Below are 18,403 nucleotides of genomic sequence, written 5' to 3'. Positions count from 1 at the left end.
TACATCTTCTGAATGGAGGCACCTAGAAACACAATTCTGGTGTCATATTAAAGAGGAAATGCTCCCCTTAAAAATCGCACCATTGTGTTTCCAGGAGCAGTAGAACTAGAGGTATCCAGTAGACCAGTATATAAAAAATGCTTTTTTTACTGCAAAGTCAACAATGGACGTCTGTGGTACCTAGACACCAAGTAAAATAAAAAGTAAATCCACCTCTTTAAGTGACACCAGAACTGTATTTATTTGCGAAAAAAGGTAAAGGGGTCTGAAATGTGTCCTCCTCCAGCCACAGAATGGAGCTGCAGGGAGACAAAGGTGACAAAGTACATTCACCCTCTACATCTATAGCTGCACCTGAGGAAGGGTGATGGATTGAAACCAGAGTTTTGGGAATAGGGGCAGTTCGTTGAAGGGGTCTGGCGATATGGGAAAAGTTTCTTTAGTAAAAAAAAAAACAAAAAAACCTTCAAAGTGGAACAAAACTTTCGAAAACATTTTCTAAATGAATAGCAGGGATTTAAGCGGTTTGTGTAAAGCGTCTTTCAGTCCTGTATCCACAGACCGCTGAGAGATAAAGGAGCCTGATAAAGTGTCTAATGACTTCACTCTTTACAACAAGTCTCTGGATAGTCTAATCTTCTCAGAAGAAAGATTTATTAATTTGCCTCTTTGATGTGGTTGGACCTCAAAAGGCTTTCAGATACACTGCTCACTACAGGAGAAAGAGCAGAGAAGCGTCTGCAATTAGTAACTGTAATACAAAGTTTACTTCTTCAAAAGGTCAGGTTCCAGAAACATATTCAAAAATTGACAAGGGGGCGTTACCAGTTGGTGGTGTGTCTCTGAACAGTCTCATATTATCAATCAGTGCTGGCCCTTGTGAGACTCTATAGTGACACTAGTGGAATATAGCATAGTGTCTACTGTATAGTGACACAGTATAGCCCAGTTCCTAGTTTATAAGAATTTTAGGTATGTTTTAGAAGAACAGATTTTTAAGCAAAGGTGCTCCAGAATCGTAATTTGGATAGAGAATTCATGTAGACAAGGGACCTGACCGATCCTCTCTGTGCAAATCTCTTCAATGGGTGCGGAGAATTAGAGAAGGGGGGAGAGGTGCAGCAACCTCTCTATTCATCCTTAACCTAGATGGAGCCACTAATAAACACACATTTAAGTGGGACAGGGTTGCAAGAGTTGCACCTGCATCATTGACACTTATGGAAGATTTTGGGATATGTGAGGAATACCCTCGCATGGCTTCACTCATTGTGGCGCTTTCCATTTACTCATCCACTACACTTACACATCACGGCAAGTCATCGTCACCCATAACCCACAAAGGGGTAGATGCGCCATGGTGTAAGAAAACACAACAACAAGGATTCCTCTGGGACCCTCAGGTTACAGGAGTATATTCCTATATACAAACATCTCTGTAGAAACAGACTAAAGCATTGTGCAATGAAAATCACATCCTAGAAACTATTACCAGACTTACAATTCTGGATCCTAAATTAAAAAAAAAAAAAAAGGCATATTTGTTTAAAACCCTGGAAATCGCTTCTAATATATATCATTTATTAAATGATTCGTCTCAGTTTAAAGTTGTAATAATTGATATTATTTGTGTAATGAAAATTTATACCATTTTCCAATATACTTTCTGTACCAATTCCCTGCTGTTTTCTAGATCTCTGATTGCTGTCATCATATAGGAAATTTCATAGTTTACTTCTTGTGGATATAAGCTGAGACATAGTCATGTGATGTCACACAGATGGATGGCTCATTATATATCACTTTGTCATTCATAAATTGACAGCAAACAGAGATCTAAAAAATTGTGAGGAAGCAATAAAAGTAGATTGTATAATCTTTCATTACACAAGTTAAATAAAATTAATTGCTGAAGGCGGACAACCCCTGTAACGAAGGAAGGATAGATAGGTAGGTAGGTAGGTAGGTAGATAGATAGGATACACTAAATTTATTCTGAATTATTACTCATTCTCAGCAACATATTTTATAACATGGACAACCCCTTTAAAGGGGTTATCCGGGTTTAAAAATTTTTTTATGGCCGGGCTGGGGAGGGATAGTTAAACATAATAAACATGGACTTACCTCCTCCGGCGCCGCCGATGTCCCGCGCCGCGGTCACTTCGATCCGTGCCCCTGTAAACAAACAGGGGCACGGAAGCCGCGCACAGGGAGCTTCCGGTCCGCGTTGTGGACGGCTCCTCCCATCCGTCCCTATCTCTCAGCGTTGTAAGCGCCCTTGTACTGAAACCGGCGCACAGAGAAGACGGGCCGCGGCGCGGGACATCGGCAGCACCGGAGGAGGTAAGTACATGTTTATTATGTTTAAATAGCCCCAGCCCGGCCATAAAAAATTTTTTAAACCCGGATAACCCCTTTAAGTACTTCTCCTATCCATATGGCCAGTTCTGTTCTTCCCATAAGATAACAAAGCGGGCGCATATATTCTGAGGACCATGTATTGTGCAGTCACTCTGATATTCCTCCTGGAACAACTTACAATTGGATATTCCCATTCCCCTTGTCAAAACCAGAGGGTCCTTATAGGAGTCTGACAATCAATACCAATACAGGCAGGCGGGTTACGTACAAGATAGGTTCATTGGGTTTGTTCTTAAGTTGAATTTGTATGCAAGTCGAAACTGTATACTTTATCATTGTAGATCCAGACAAAATTTTTTATGTCCCAATGACAATTTTTTGCTGTATTGGGACCAAGGATTATCAATAAAACTTCATTACAGACACCTTACAGCTGATCATTGCAACCTGGGACTATAGTAACATCCAGAGAGCTTCACCAGAGGTCACAGGAGTCCGTCTTTAACTAGGGGTTGTATGCAAAGTCGGGCGTCCTTAAGTAGGGGACCGCTTGTAGTGTCAACACTGTGTAGGAACAATCCAGAGGATTAGAACAAGAATGGTAACGCCCAGTTGTCAATTTAGCAATGCACTTGCTAAACCCAGAATGCACATCAATGGCGGCTGCATTCACCGTTATATTTTTGGCCGATTTCTTCAAGCTCATGTGAGTGCAGTGAATTGCCTCAGAGACTTCTCCACCTCAGCCAGAACTTAGGAGTCATACAGGGAATTCTCAGATCCCTTATGTTACATAGCGCCAATTAATGTAGCCAAAATAGTCTCCTTGACTTCACCCGTACAACGTGTATCAGGAACCATCACTTTTCAGTTCAATTAATATATATACTATAAAACAATATAAAAACAAAATAGAACATATACAATCCGCACCGATCAGAGGAGCAGGGCTTGTCTAAATTGCATCTACTTCTCCATATGATCTGGCTGTGACATATGAGCGGGTCCAAGAAGTGTGCAGGTATTTTTCATATATTCTTCATAGTCTGTAAGCTCTTGTGAGCAAGGCCATCACTCCTATTGCTCCATATGTCTGTACTCTGTAATGTAATATTATATTTGTATATGTCCCCTATGATTTGTAAAGCACTGAGGAATATGAAGGCGCTAAATAAATAAAGAGTATTATTATTCTTATATACTGTGACTTTGCTGCGGTTCTTGGCACCAGATGCTACATAGAGAAAAGCGGCTATGAAGATAAGCCCCTGTTCACACCAATCACAGCGTCAGTCCCGGCAGAGATATATGTATGCCACGATTATCGCCATCCTGATTACACAATACACAAATCAGATAGATTTCAGCCTATGGTTATCCTACTGACCAGATCTGAAATTCCTCTCATCTCCCACATACACATGCAAGCTCGTCTCAGATGTACCCAAATTGCTGATGGAGGAGTATACGTAGCATTTAGTATATTCCCAAACACCTACCATCATAGAAGATAGAGAGGTCCTATATGTTGTATGTATGACCACCCTTACCCCTGGGCTGGGTCATATGAGTGGATGCATGTGTTACCTGCACAGTGTCCAGTATCTCCTGCACGCGGTTCAGTAGGGATTTCTTCTTGGTGTTCAGCCTCTTCTCTCCCAACTCGATGGCCTTCTGTCTATATTGCTGCATTTCTTGCCTTTTCTCCACTGTGAGCTGCAAAGTAATTGTAAAGGATTTACAATCGCTCTCCCATTGACCAAAATTTTTATCGGAAAGTCCGACAGTGGATTTTCAGACGATGTTTGACTCAAGAAAATCCATGTCAAATACCTCCATAATGAAAACCGGCATGATAACATTACCTGTTTATTTATAGGCAACCAGTCACCAGATTTACCCCTTCAGGCCCTTTCTAGAATTCCCTCTTTCATGTGAAATCTCACCAGCCTACATATTAAAAAAATTAAATCTCCTCTAAAGTCATATACAAAATGAGCTGTGAAGAGTCAGATTTGCCCGAGATGAGTCAAGTTTAGAAGTTGCAGTGGTAGTGTCAATTCAAAAGACCCCATCTTGAATTCTATATTACCCAGTAGTGTTGAGCAGACTCGAACCACAAAGTCCGGGTCTTTAAATCCTGCTGCCAAAGTCATTTAAATTGATGTGGGCCTACGCCACCCGCACACGGATCTGCCATTTTGGGGATGATCATTGCTTGCTGCTGCTGATGTATGGCCGCAATAGTTTCAATGCCACTGGCATTTATACAGTTAACACTCAGATGTTACCGGTGGGGGATTCGGGTCCAGGTTCGGTACCATTCATCACTAGTGCATAGAACTTGTGGTGTCATATTAAAGATAACAATTTCATCTTTTAACTACAGACACAGTCTGCTAAAGAAAAGAAAAAAGGGAACTGGATTTTATTTGCAGCTCATATTCCCAACTAAAGCTTTAACAGCATGTATCTCTAGTTTAATAGATCACAGAACCACAAGTCCGAGGGGTTCTGAAAAGATCAGATCCTCATCTTTACTATGACACCATGATTCTAGGTAATACAGAACCAGAAAAATGTCTGAAGTGATGCTCCCCCATTCAGCCTCTAAACTTGACTCGTTTTAGGCAAATATGATTCTTTTCTGCTCATTTTTACATTACAACCCATGAAGGGATGAGGTTTTTATTTTTAGGTAGATGGGAAAGATTCCACATAGAAGAGGGAATTCTAGAAAGGACATTTCATACTGTGGGGTAAAATAAGATGTCCACTTCCCAATAAAGCGGTTATGGACTTAGAAAAGGAGACGGCGCTCACTCACAAGGTAAATATAACTGTAGTGCGTCTGCCAACATATAATTATAATACCAGAGATACATACGTGACATAAACAATCACCAGCATAATTAATGGAGCAAGTTTATTTTTAGAGGAATAGATAAGCAGCCAAGTTCTTACGAATACATTGATAGAAATAGAAAGATCAATATGGAAGGAAAGATAGAAAAGAGCAAACAGACATATAGCAAATACATAAGGAGAGAGATAAAATCTAAAGAAAAAATAAATTACATAGATAAGAAAAGATAAAGGCAAAAGAAAAGACAATGTTTACAATAAAGAAATAAAGGAGACAAACGAATATAGATGGAGATGGTACCGTATATTGTGTACAGCAAAACAATAAAGATTATTTTAGTAGTAAATTAACTTTTTAGTGATCAAGTATTAGGAAGTTTTAGGAATATTTGCTTTCTATTACCATTTACTATTATACACTGAATATACACAAATTACTCAAACATTTACAAAAAGATAAAAATCTATAATCGTATATATGCCTTTACAGAGAAAACACACATCTACAAATGTGTACAGGCAGTCCCCGGGTTACATACAAGATAGGGTCTGTAGGTTTTTACTTAAGTTGAATTTGTATACAAGTTGGAACTGTATATTTTATAATTGTAACTCCAGACAAAATTTTTTTGGTCTCTGTAACAATTGGATTTTAAAAATGTTGGATTGTCATCAGAACCAGAATTAACACTAAAGCCTCATTACAGACGACTGTGAAAACTCTTATAGCTGATTATTGTAGCCTAAGGCTAAAGTACAGTAAATTACCAATATCCAGAGGTCAGTTTTTAACTAGGGGTCATCTGTAAGTCGGGTGACAGAATGATATAAGAACCTTTCATAAGAAAAGATTATGCTCCTCCAGATCTCCTGAGATCACTTACCTGTTACACATATTGTGCGGTCAGCGTTGAGGCCGGTATTTCTATAATTCTAGAAAGATTATGGGTCTTCCAGCAGATAGAAGCTGTGTAGGATTTAGCGAGTGTAGGGTGACAAGGCGATCCTACAGCCTGTACACAACAACAACGCTTGTAGTTTGTGTACAATTGCCAGGGACGGCCAGGTCCTAAGACAAGTTGTAAAAACATCTTCACAAAGCTGAAAGGTGTAATTATCCCATCTTGTCACTGTCACCCGAGCCGGCCCATATGACCATTACACAAGAGCCGCAGTATACAGCGTATATAGTGCTATAAACAAATCATCCATCATCATAAAGCTAACACCAATGGTCAGGAGCCCGTAGTCGACGCAAGGTAAAAATTACACAGGATAACACACACTAAACAGGATAGTAACAACAACAACAAAAATACTATATAAGCTGTCCTTCCCTTCCAAGTCACAAGATTATTTTCAATTATTTCTATATTCAATTTCCCCAAAAAAACAACAACAAAAAATAGGGAATTTTGTAACGTTTTGCTGCTGAGATTTTCCCAGACGGACGCGGACAAGGCAGTGTAACCTGCTGCAAAAACTGGTCAAAATGGTCCAATATAGTGCTGGGTAACATATTCCCAATCAAATGATGGCTGATGTGCAGTAACCTGGTCTGGCCACTACACAGAGAATGGAGCCGTCTGCATCTTGATCCATTTTCTGATTTTTAGGCACCGAGATCTGATCTGGGGAGGTGCTAGGTGATACAAATACCAAACTGATATTAATGATATGTTTTGAGCCCAGGAAAACCCCTATAAAAAGAACTCTATCATCAAAATCCATCATGATAAACTAGGGACACTTACTCATAGATCCAGGCACCGTGACCGTGGTAATCTTCTTATATTTGTTATCCATGGCCTCCTTCCTTCTAATAAATCTACTTTTAAAATGATGTTAGTGAGCCAGAGGGGCTCCTGCGGGAGGTTACAAGAGCCCCAGCAGGTTGTAGCTTCACAAGGTTTCACCATCCCCCTTTGCCTTCTCAGCACTTCCCCCTTTCTCTGAAGTAATCTTGACAGCGCAGGAAGTTGCAGCACACGGTGGGAGGGGGAAGTGCTCCTGCAGAGTGTCATTTGTAGGACAGAGGGGCTCTGATAACGCCCCCAGATCGCTTCTGACTTATTAGCATAATTTAAAAGTTGATTTTAGAAGGAAGGAGGCCATGGATAACAAATCTATGAGTAAGTGTCTCTGGTTTATCATGACTTCCTTTAAGCTTGCAATATACAGAGTAATATCAGTTGCACCCACCTTTGTAAGGAGCGGCTTTCCCATATACATCAGGTATCTACCAACCCCCCTAATTCTAAGGAGGAGAGAAGCTGCCGCGCCCTGCTAATCAGCTTCACTATTAAATAAAAGCTGCATATCCCTGTATATGGGGGCAGAGGGATAGCCGAGGCCTGAACAAGTATTTAGCCAACAATTACCTAAAGTGTTTTCCAAAACCTTTTAGGAGTAATGACCCCTCGCTGTTACCATCTGATATACAGTGTCCTCCAGACACCCCCTGAAGCTGGAGCACTGCTGCCTAACAAGCTGAAAATACGATTTAGTATACTAATCCCTCTACAATAAAAGGGCAGGTCACCGGGTATTCCCTATAATTGCACAGTACAGTAAATGGTATATATTACCGGGGTGACAAGGTTATAGCATCTCCCAATTACATGTCACAGCCCGATGACACTGGAGACAAGGATGAGATGCCATTACACTTACTTAAGACCTGCACAACAAAATATACAGTCATCACTCCCCCTCCTGCCGCTAGAGCCCCACAAACTATATCATACAACCCACCGACCAATCCGCCTATGAGAGAAGGTCATAGATAAACAACAAGAGATTACCTCAGAAACTTCTGAGGTAAAACTGTTCTAGCTGCCCATGGCAACCAATTAGAGCTAAGCTTTCATTTTCCCACAACTGTCTATAAAATTAAAGATGCGTTCTGATTGGTTTTCATGGGCAACTAGAACAGTTTTACCTCAGACACTTCTGATAAATCTCCCCCATGAGTTTATTCCATTTTAGTTCAACATCACCCAAATCATAGAAACGGGCAAATCAGAGGGATCTGGGGACTCCCATGTCCAGAACGCGGAAGACGCCTACGGTGGGTGTGCTGGACAGATAACCCCCCATGTATGGCACAGTGTGAAGCAATGCCATTTAGAAAATGCCAATGACATTCTCAATCAATGGGGAGTCCTCCAACATCCAAGACTGGAGCCCTGACTTGTTGTGGTCATGCTGTACAGAGGACTTCAAAGGGAAACATTCTATTAAATGGGTTTTCCTTGCATATGGAAGACCCCCAGGGGGCCGGGAGTTTCCATATTAAAACATAACAGCGAAATTGGAGCTTCCCAAGAAAATTCTATCCATAAGAGTGAATCCTAAAACATTAGTGGTGATGGTGAGGGTTGAGCTTAGGGGTCTTGACACTACATAGAGCAGACAGAGCTCCGTACCATATAACCCAAATTTAATAAGTCCTTGAGTTTAGTTAGGATGAATTCCCCCCTAACTCCAATCAAATACCCTACAATAAGGGGAACTCGAGAGAAATATATTTAAAAACATTCTAAATTATTATTTCATATATATTAAAACCAATACAGACATAAATTTATACAAATACTAAAAATGATCCCACGATGGTAGGGGAGACTTTAGCAGCCCATCTATAGCAAGCCAGTGTTACATTTTTGAACAATGCATCTGATAAGGAACATCTCTTTCTATAGTGAATAATATACAGGTTATTACCTTCTTGCTATGGCTGTTGTCTGCCCCGCGCCCCGACGCGCGTTTCGCCTATTGCTTCCTCAGGAGAGCTCCGTACCATGTATAGTGGCCATCAATAGTACTGCAGCAGAGTCACATTAAAGAGAACCTGTCAGGGCAATTTGGGACACTAAACCACCCACAGGTCCTAATCGAGGTGTAGTGTCCAAAATCGCCCTGTCAGAGGTCTCTTCCCGAGCACTATAAAAAAAAAAAACCTATACCTTTAGTTAGCCTCATAGGACCCATCTGTTGTGCTCTCCGTGCCGGTGCAGTAATTCTGAAGCCCATGCAGTACACCCCAGCTTTGTGCAATGGTGATTCTCACGGCTCGTGTGGTGAAACCGGGGAAGAACTAAAGGGCGATGTGGGACACTGAACCACTGGGCCATAAGGGCCTGTGGGTGATTTATCGTCTCAAATCGCCCATACAGATTCCCTTTCAGTTGAAAACCTCCCCGACCAGAGATCGCATTAACGCCTCACCAAGCGTCATAGACGCATGATGAGGCGCCATTACTCCCCAGAATAATTGCCAAGCGTAAAAGTACGCTTGGCAATTATCCCTGGTTGTAGTGTGTGTCTGAGCGGTCCGGAGCGCACAGCAATGGTGTGCAGGACATTACACTGGCAGCGCGCGGGCCGGCACTGCTCAGCTCACACTACAGCGTTAGTAGCCTCTAGAATGGAGCTGCTCCGGGTAGCCGTGATGTCACGGGAGGGGCGGAGCCTCCGGGAAAGGGCGTGGCTTACCACGCAGTCTCCTCACAGGAAGTAGAGCTGTAATGGCTGCCTGCAAGTAGAAGGTGTACAGGTACTGTGTGCATACCTGTGTATGGAGGTGAGGGGGCCTGACAGGAGTGGATGTGATAAGGTCAGGGAAGACCTGTATGTTACATGGGACTGCATGTCTTGCAGGTGCTGAGGTGGCATGAGGTTTATGTTACGTAGGACTGCATGTCTGGCGGGTGCTGAGGTGGCATGAGGTATATGTTACGTGGGACTGCATGTCTGGTGCTGTGGTGGCATGAGGTATATGTTACGTACGACTGCGTGTCTGGTGCTGAGGTGGCATGAGGTATATGTTACGTGGGACTGCGTGTCTGGCGGGTGCTGAGGTGGCAGGTGTATGTTACGTGGGACTGCATGTCTGGTGCTGAGTTGGCATGAGGTATATGTTACGTGGGACTGCGTGTCTGGCGGGTGCTGAGGTGGCAGGTGTATGTTACGTGGGACTGCATGTCTGGTGCTGAGGTGGCATGAAGTGTATGTTACGTGGGACTGCATGTCTGGTGCTGAGGTGGCATGAAGTATATGTTACGTGGGACTGCATGTCTGGTGCTGAGGTGGCATGAGGTATATGTTACGTGGGACTGCGTGTCTGGCGGGTGCTGAGGTGGTAGGTGTATGTTACGTGGGACTGCATGTCTGGTGCTGAGGTGGCATGAAGTATATGTTACGTGGGAGTGCATGTCTGATGCTGAGGTGGCATGAGGTATATGTTACGTGGGACTGTGTGTCTGGCAGGTGCTGAGGTGGCAGGTGTATGTTACGTGGGACTGCATGTCTGGTGCTGAGGTGGCATGAAGTATATGTTACGTGGGACTGCATGTCTGGTGCTGAGGTGGCATGAGGTATATGTTACGTGGGAGTGCGTGTCTGGCGAGTGCTGAGGTGGCATGAGGTGTATGTGAAACAGGACTGCATAAACAGTAAAAACTGACAGACACAAATTCAATTAATAAAAAACCTAAAAAAAACGCCTCCCCCCAACACAGACACCAAAAAAATAAACCAAAATTTCTTTTAAAAAAAAGCATTTTACAAAGCAACTATCATGGATTTGCAGTGTCTGCTGCAGTCTGGCCACGGGGGCTCGGCGGCGGCTGCAGTGTGGTGGTGGGAGGTCTCGGCGGCCGCAGTGTGGTGGTGGGAGGTCTCGGCGGGCCGCAGTGTGGTGGTGGGAGGTCTCGGCGGGCCGCAGTGTGGTGGTGGGAGGTCTCGGCGGGCCGCAGTGTGGTGGTGGGAGGTCTCGGCGGGCCGCAGTGTGGTGGTGGGAGGTCTCGGCGGGCCGCAGTGTGGTGGTGGGAGGTCTCGGCGGGCCGCAGTGTGGTGGTGGGAGGTCTCGGCGGGCCGCAGTGTGGTGGTGGGAGGTCTCGGCGGGCCGCAGTGTGGTGGTGGGAGGTCTCGGCGGGCCGCAGTGTGGTGGTGGGAGGTCTCGGCGGGCCGCAGTGTGGTGGTGGGAGGTCTCGGCGGGCCGCAGTGTGGTGGTGGGAGGTCTCGGCGGGCCGCAGTGTGGTGGTGGGAGGTCTCGGCGGGCCGCAGTGTGGTGGTGGGAGGTCTCGGCGGGCCGCAGTGTGGTGGTGGGAGGTCTCGGCGGGCCGCAGTGTGGTGGTGGGAGGTCTCGGCGGGCCGCAGTGTGGTGGTGGGAGGTCTCGGCGGGCCGCAGTGTGGTGGTGGGAGGTCTCGGCGGGCCGCAGTGCGGTGGTGGGAGGTCTCGGCGGGCCGCAGTGCGGTGGTGGGAGGTCTCGGCGGCCGCAGTGCGGTGGTGGGAGGTCTCGGCGGGCCGCAGTGCGGTGGCGGGAGGTCTCGGCGGGCCGCAGTGCGGTGGTGGGAGGTCTCGGCGGGCCGCAGTGTGGTGGTGGGAGGTTTCGGCGACTGTGGTTGGGGGGTTGGTGGTGTCAGCTCCAGTCTGGGCAATGCATGATGTAACATCACTAGAACTGCCTCAATTTGCTATTTAAACACAGAAGACACTGACACATGATTTTCTTATATAATTAGCGTCTATCAACATGATATACAGCTATGAGTTATATACTTGTATTACTGAAAATGTTACTCCTTCCCGGCTAAAAATACTCCTCAAAAATAGTAAGAGGAGTATTATTACCCTTCTAGAAATATGTTAGTGCGACCTCTGTCCCCGACTAATAATGATACTGATGACCAAACTGCAGGGATATTCCAGCAATATTACAGTCCGTAAATATATAGATACAGACGTACAGTTCTACTCCGAGCAGCTCAAATATGAGCCCGTCTATGGGTAGGAACGTATCAGACAGATCTGTGATGAGACTTTTCAGGAATGTGTCCCCTCTGTACATACTACACAATACTATACTGTCAGGCTAAATTCCAGCACAGATCCTCCAACAATGAATGTAATCTCTGTTCAATATTAGGAAAATGTCAACATTTTGTAGGTATAAGCCTGTTTATCCAGCTGAGACGTACGAGCAGTCATATAACACTGTACCATAGAGAGGTCACAGTTACATCTGGTTACGTACCCGCCCAAGCTGCAGTGTGGCAGAGAGGTAGGTACAGGATGGTGATGGGCACCGTTGACTCATCCTGGTGTAACTGGAGTCTGAAGAGTGGATTACTCGCTGGCGGACTTTGTACAAAATCCAGACCAGGGACCCCAGCCATCTCATCCCGTCTGGGGTCTCGATTAACTCTAAGGGTTGTTTTTAACTTTTACAATTGCCACAACTCTTTTAGGTTAAGAGAATGGTTTAGGGGCTCCATTTTAAGCCTGTTGCCCACAAGCGAGCTTGGTCCAAGAAGCTTGCCAGGGGCACTTCCAGAATTTCCCAGAATGGACTGCAAATCACTGAACTGTACTGAGGTGCTGAGTTCAGTTCAGTGATCGCAGTTGGGGCCCTGGAAATCCTGCAAGTGCATGGAGTGAGTTTCTCAGACCGAACTGGCTTTAGAATATTGTTCCATGGACTAATCTGGGGTGTAGGTTAATTTTAGGAACATGGTCTGTTCTGCTAATAAATGGCAAGTTTTGTGTTTATCTCAGACACTCATCCAACCATTGATCCCAGACACACATCCCTCAATTGTGGACAGGATCTTGCCCTCAAAATAAGAGATGCAGACTCTAGGCGCCATAGCAGACACCTTGGGACGTCTGCCAGTGACCCATACATGCAATATGCAGCTAGTAACATCAGACATGACATCATATAACCCCATCACCTCCTTCAGCCTGTGGATTTCACATGGAAGAACAAGGCCAAATACTTGATCTTATCAAGGAATGTGACCGGCTATTGAGCATTATTAGAATTCTTCAAGAAATACCTTGTATCGTCTCACATTACAGGAATTATTGGAGGTTATGACACCATCAAGAGCAACAATAGATAATAGACATAGTCCTGGTAATGATGGTGAGAAGTAAAGAGACAATTACTCTATACAATCACTAGAGATGAAAGGGTAAGAGAAGAATCATCAATATGTCACCGTTTAGGATGTGTGTCACTGTCAGTCATTGTCACAGTAAGCTGCTCATCTTCGCATAGTCCGGGGATGCACAAAGACCAGCAAACGTCACTAGCCAAATAGTAATTTTAGAAGTTATTGCGACTTTACCTTTAGTGGCACAGCAAGACGAACCTACATAGTCATTAACAGGAAAGAACCCGAGCACTCATCAAAACAGGTGTACCACGTGCAGGCATGAGGCATCATAGTGATATATGATACAAGGTCCCTGCTTCCCTGCAGAACAGATGTGCCAAACTCTAATACTGATAATAGCAAGGAAGAAGGGACACTTTGTATCATACATCACACAGTCCCATCCTCTGCACTGTGCTTGGTCTGAGATATCAGGTCAGCGCAGAGTTCACCACTCACAGACGCACCAGATCTTGTGCAGCGGGAGGGGTAAAGCGCTAACTTGTGAATGGAGCGCAGGGGCACACGCTCAACCTGAACTTTAGGGGCAACCATCACTGGAAAGCCCACCAAACTGGAAAGCATTCACTTGAGCCCCAAATCCACAAAATGCTATTCTCGTGAAATTCCCATTCTGTAAGATTTGCTAGAAGTCCCATAAAAGTGAATGGATTGCAGATCAATGTGCTCCTGCATTCTGTGTGTGTGGTAGGGTCCTGGGTCCCAACTCTAACAGTCAGTGGGGGTTCCAGCAAACGGACCATCTCCTATCCAAGGGGTAGAGAATAAGTGTGAATTGTGGCACAACCCCTTTAAAGGGCATCTACTACCAGGATGAATGATTGTGTCTGCTCTTCCTTTAGCTGCTTACAAAAACAGCTTTTAATATTATGCTCTGAGCTCCATAGGCTCATTTGGATAATTTTAAAGCCTTTTTCTCTTAAAAACAACTGCATAAGAAGGTTATAGAAAGGTGTATTCTGCCAGAGGGAGCACACACCAGTATGTCAGTGTTCTTGGTTTACAAGCCTTCATTCTGGTGGTATATGTCCTTTAAGCTTAATCAGCAAATACACCTATGGACACAAGTTGTATTGTATCTGTAAAGTATGTGTCAGCACAACTCCATAGCGCTGACACACTACTTATTATACTGATGGTTTGCATGAGAACAAACGCAAATCAAAGATGCAAATCCACCCGGCCCTGCAGGCACAATGTGAAGCAATCAAATCAGAATCACTACCGTGATACATAGGGTGTAAATCACTTACCAATGGAGAGAGGACAGCAACACCATGAAACTGGATGACCGATACTCCCTGAGGTTCGGCGGACACGGCTTCGGTAGTGACCGCCTGCCCTTGTAATGTGGCAAATCGCTTTTTGTAGAATTCTTCATACGGCTCCATTGTTCTGTAACAAGACTAGTAGAGAGAACACAGGGTTAATAGAGGTAAAAAAAAATTGCTTGCTATTTATTGAGCGATCGTTCAGATTCCTGTTCATTCCACAAGACTGGGATACAATGGTGTGCAATCACTCAGTGCGTCCCCACTGACAACAAGAGCCAAATACCCCAGAGCCAAACACTCAGCGCATACAGACACAATAACTACCATCACTATGGCAGGATAATGACAGCACGGCCCAATGTGAACAGGTGTCATAGTATATGAATCTATAACCAGCAGCAGAAATGTTTCAGCTCCCAATATACAAACTGAGGGATAGAGGTTGGGAAACTTTTGATACCTGCATACTATTGAATGGAGCAGCAGGACACAACGAAACCGACATGCTCTTTATTGCTTTGGGTCCTGTTCTTGTGTATGGTAGGAATCCAATAAGCTTGTGATCCGCTATCCTTTGGATAAAGTGTAGCTTTAATAGTACAACCCCTTTAAGTGCTTTTGATGGAGGTGCTGGGTAATCTGATTAAAAAAAAAGAACTCCTTTAAAGAGGTTTTCCCACTCACAACACTAATGCTCTATTCCCCTCCGAACAGAGAGGCAGAACAAGTGTAAATCCACTGCTTTGGACTTGTGGAAGGGAATTGGGTTGCTCAGTACCGATCTATTCACACACACTAGACTTGGGGACCCCCATCCTATGATTGATGGGGTTCACAGTGGTCAGACCTCTACAGACCAGAGATCCCTGTAAAAAGTTGCAACATGGCTGGAAAGTCTGTGATCAGCCCCTCCTGAGCCCAGATGCTATGGTTACACTATAGCTCTACACTGTTCTGGTACAGAGTGTTGCATTTTCCAATAAGAAAAGTGCTACACGAGGCTATGCTATTACCATCAAAGGGATGAGACCGGAGAAATGCCCAATGTAAACTATAGCCTGCGCTACATTATAGTCAAATGGGTCTGTCAGGTGCCGCTTGCAGTTGAAACACCGGAAAAGAACCATAGGAGCCTTAGAAAATAACACAGTAGTGATCTGTACAAGTGATTGCCAGGACAACACTGAAGAATAGGAGCATCAGTACATAACAAGCCGCATGTGACACAGGATGACCGCGCTAATGGTAGTGACACCATCGGATAATTGGATAGAATGTGACATAATTATCACCATCCAGATCCCCCAACCTGTGCATACACCATACATTACATACATTATACACACACACCATAACTACATATTACATACATTATACACACACCATAAATACATATTACATACATTATACACACACCATAAATACATACATTATATGTAAACACACCATAAATACATATATACCATATACCCTATGGGTAAACACCATGCATACATTATACACACACTTTACATACGTATATATTATATACCCTATATGTAAACACACCATACATAATTACACCACACTGACATTATACATTATGAATACACCATATATACATTATACACACAGCATAACTACATACATACATATTATATACCCTATACGTAAACACACCATACATACATTATACACACCATAAATACATATTACAAAGATTATACATAATTACACTACACTGACATTATACATAATGAATACACGGTATATACATCACACATCACATCCACCACATGGGCAGCTGTGCCAGTACTATGTATGGCGGCTCTCCGCTCCGGCGCGCACCCACCTCCCCGCCAGCCGCAACGGCCGTCACGCTCTCATCTCTCCTCCGCCGCCTCTGACGCTTCCGGCCGTTAGTCTCACAACAAAAGCGGAGCGCAGTGACAGTTCAGCCCCGCCTCCCGCTCCGCACCGCCATATTCACGGCTCCGGCGGCAACAGCTTCTCCTGGCAACGGTCTTCCATGCCCCGCCTCTTAGAAGGCGGAGTGATGTAATGACTGACATAGATCGTCTTTCGCCCGACCACTTCCTCCAACGGTCTTTCCGGGCGGGCGGAGCTTGCTGTGCACGCTACAGTATAAAGAGAATGGGGAGCATCTTCGGAGGCACAGCAGGAGGACACAGTACAGAGGCTGAGCTGTGATGGGGGGCTCTGCTGCTCACTTACCTGCCCCTCCGCCTAGTGCTTTCCATCTAACAAGTTCACATCTCTCTATGGGATTTAACCCCCCCCCCTTTTTTTTTGTTTTTTCATTTCCATTTTTCACTCTCCACCATCAAAAATCTATAACTCTTTATTTTTCCACGTAGAGAGCTCTGATGGCTTTTTTTTCAGTGTAACAAATTGCACTTCATAGTAACTATTTAATGTTCCATGCCATGTACTGGGAAGCAGGAAAAAAAATCCAAATGCAGTGAAAAGGGTGAAAAAAAAAAGTTTGCACTGTTTTCTTGTGGGATTGGATTTTACAAATTACATGTCTACTTCATTCTTTGGGGGATAACAAATTTATATAGGTTTTATAATGTTTTCATACACTTACACAAATTTAAACCTCCTGTACAAATTATTTTTTTTATTTTGCTTCTGGCGCTAATAACTTTTTTAAACTTTGGTGTACAGAGCTGTAGATGGTGAATTTTTATGTTTCAAAATGGCAAAAAGAAGACCCGCGGCTGTCATGGCAACCGATGCCCACTCCCGTTGACATCACGGGGAGCGACGATCTTCACCAAGATGGCGGCTCCCATGCTCCAGCATCTTTTTGAAGCCTCAGACAGCTTTGCCGGCAGCGAGGGACGGGAAAAAACCCGCAATCGGTGCTAGCAATATGCAGCAAGGCTTAACAGTTATGGAGAGGGAACAGCCTGTGAGCCCTCTCCATGCATCCGACATGGGGTTAAAGGAAACCTGTCAGGGTGATTGGGGACTCTAAACCACCCACTGATCTTAATAGACCGGTGGTTTAAAATAAAATTGTATACTTCCCTTGATCCAGGAGGCGCCTGTGCAGTCACATGTTGAAGCCAACGTAATCCAACCCGGCTTCACTGTGCATGTGCTGAGGGTACAGCGCGTATGTAATGAAGCAGTGTGTACTGCTCTAGCATCTCTGAAATACAGGTTTGTAGGTGAAGTAAAGGTCTATATGACCCCCCACAGCCTAGAGATTTGGGACACTAAACCACCAGTCCAGGATCTGTAGGTGGTTTAGTTTCGTAAATCACCCTGACAGGTTCCCTTCAAAGGGTGAAAAGCCACTTGGACAACCGAAAATAAAAAAAAGAGCTGCTCCACCATTCACCCTCTGCTGCTGCTATTAGTGATGGGTCATTCGCAAACAAGTCGGAAGGAAGATCCGTCTCTTTTGCGTGGACAGCGGGAGTCTGCTCCCTTCAGTGAGCCGATAGCTCACTTAACCCCGCCCATAATCGTCTCACCACCCCCCCTTTAACTCGATAAAATCTGGTTAAAAGTGGTGTGGAGTGGGGGGCCGAGGCCCCTATTATATATTTAATAGGGTGTCGTTCAGGAGCCAGAAGAGCCGGCTCTTCTTAGTGAGCCTGGCCTAATGATCTAGATCTCTTAGAAGAGCCGGACTTCCCAGCACTAGCTGCCATGGCCGGCTTAGACACAAGTAGTCGCACTGTAGTGATGGTCATTGTGTCTGTTTTTCCATTGTGGGGGTCAGAAGGGGGGCCAAAAAGGGAACTATACAGTGTGGTGGCTACAAGGGTAGGGCATCTTAGAGGCAATTTGCACACTTTTGGCTACAAAGAGGGCATTACACCGTGTAGGGGGCCACAAGAGAGCATTATGCCAGATAAGGACCACAGAGGGGTTAATATGCCATATTTTGGTGCACTGGGGGGCATAATATTGTG

General features: G+C 44.5%; 1 protein-coding gene across 3 annotated transcripts in view; it reads right to left on the bottom strand.

The window, feature by feature from the left end:
• Positions 1-18,403, bottom strand: part of CCP110 (centriolar coiled-coil protein 110) — a 66,409-nt gene that overhangs the window by 17,102 nt on the left and 30,904 nt on the right. Inside the window, exons 1-3 of one of the 3 annotated variants that reach the window (XM_072120588.1) lie at positions 16,303-16,513; positions 14,451-14,603; positions 3,952-4,080 (exon numbers count right to left, since the gene is read on the bottom strand). In XM_072120588.1, the coding sequence (XP_071976689.1) occupies positions 3,952-4,080; positions 14,451-14,588 (267 nt within the window). In that variant the 5' untranslated portion in view covers positions 14,589-14,603; positions 16,303-16,513. Of the gene's footprint in view, positions 1-3,951; positions 4,081-6,113; positions 6,303-14,450; positions 14,604-16,302; positions 16,514-18,403 lie in introns of those variants that run through there. The other 2 variants (XM_072120587.1, XM_072120589.1) reach the window with 2 other exon arrangements.

The sequence above is a fragment of the Engystomops pustulosus genome, chromosome 8 (genome assembly GCF_040894005.1).
Source record: "Engystomops pustulosus chromosome 8, aEngPut4.maternal, whole genome shotgun sequence".
NCBI classification, from domain to species: domain Eukaryota; kingdom Metazoa; phylum Chordata; class Amphibia; order Anura; family Leptodactylidae; genus Engystomops; species Engystomops pustulosus.
The sequence above is the reverse complement of the archived record's forward strand: the minus strand, read 5'-3'. Positions and strand labels throughout refer to the sequence as shown.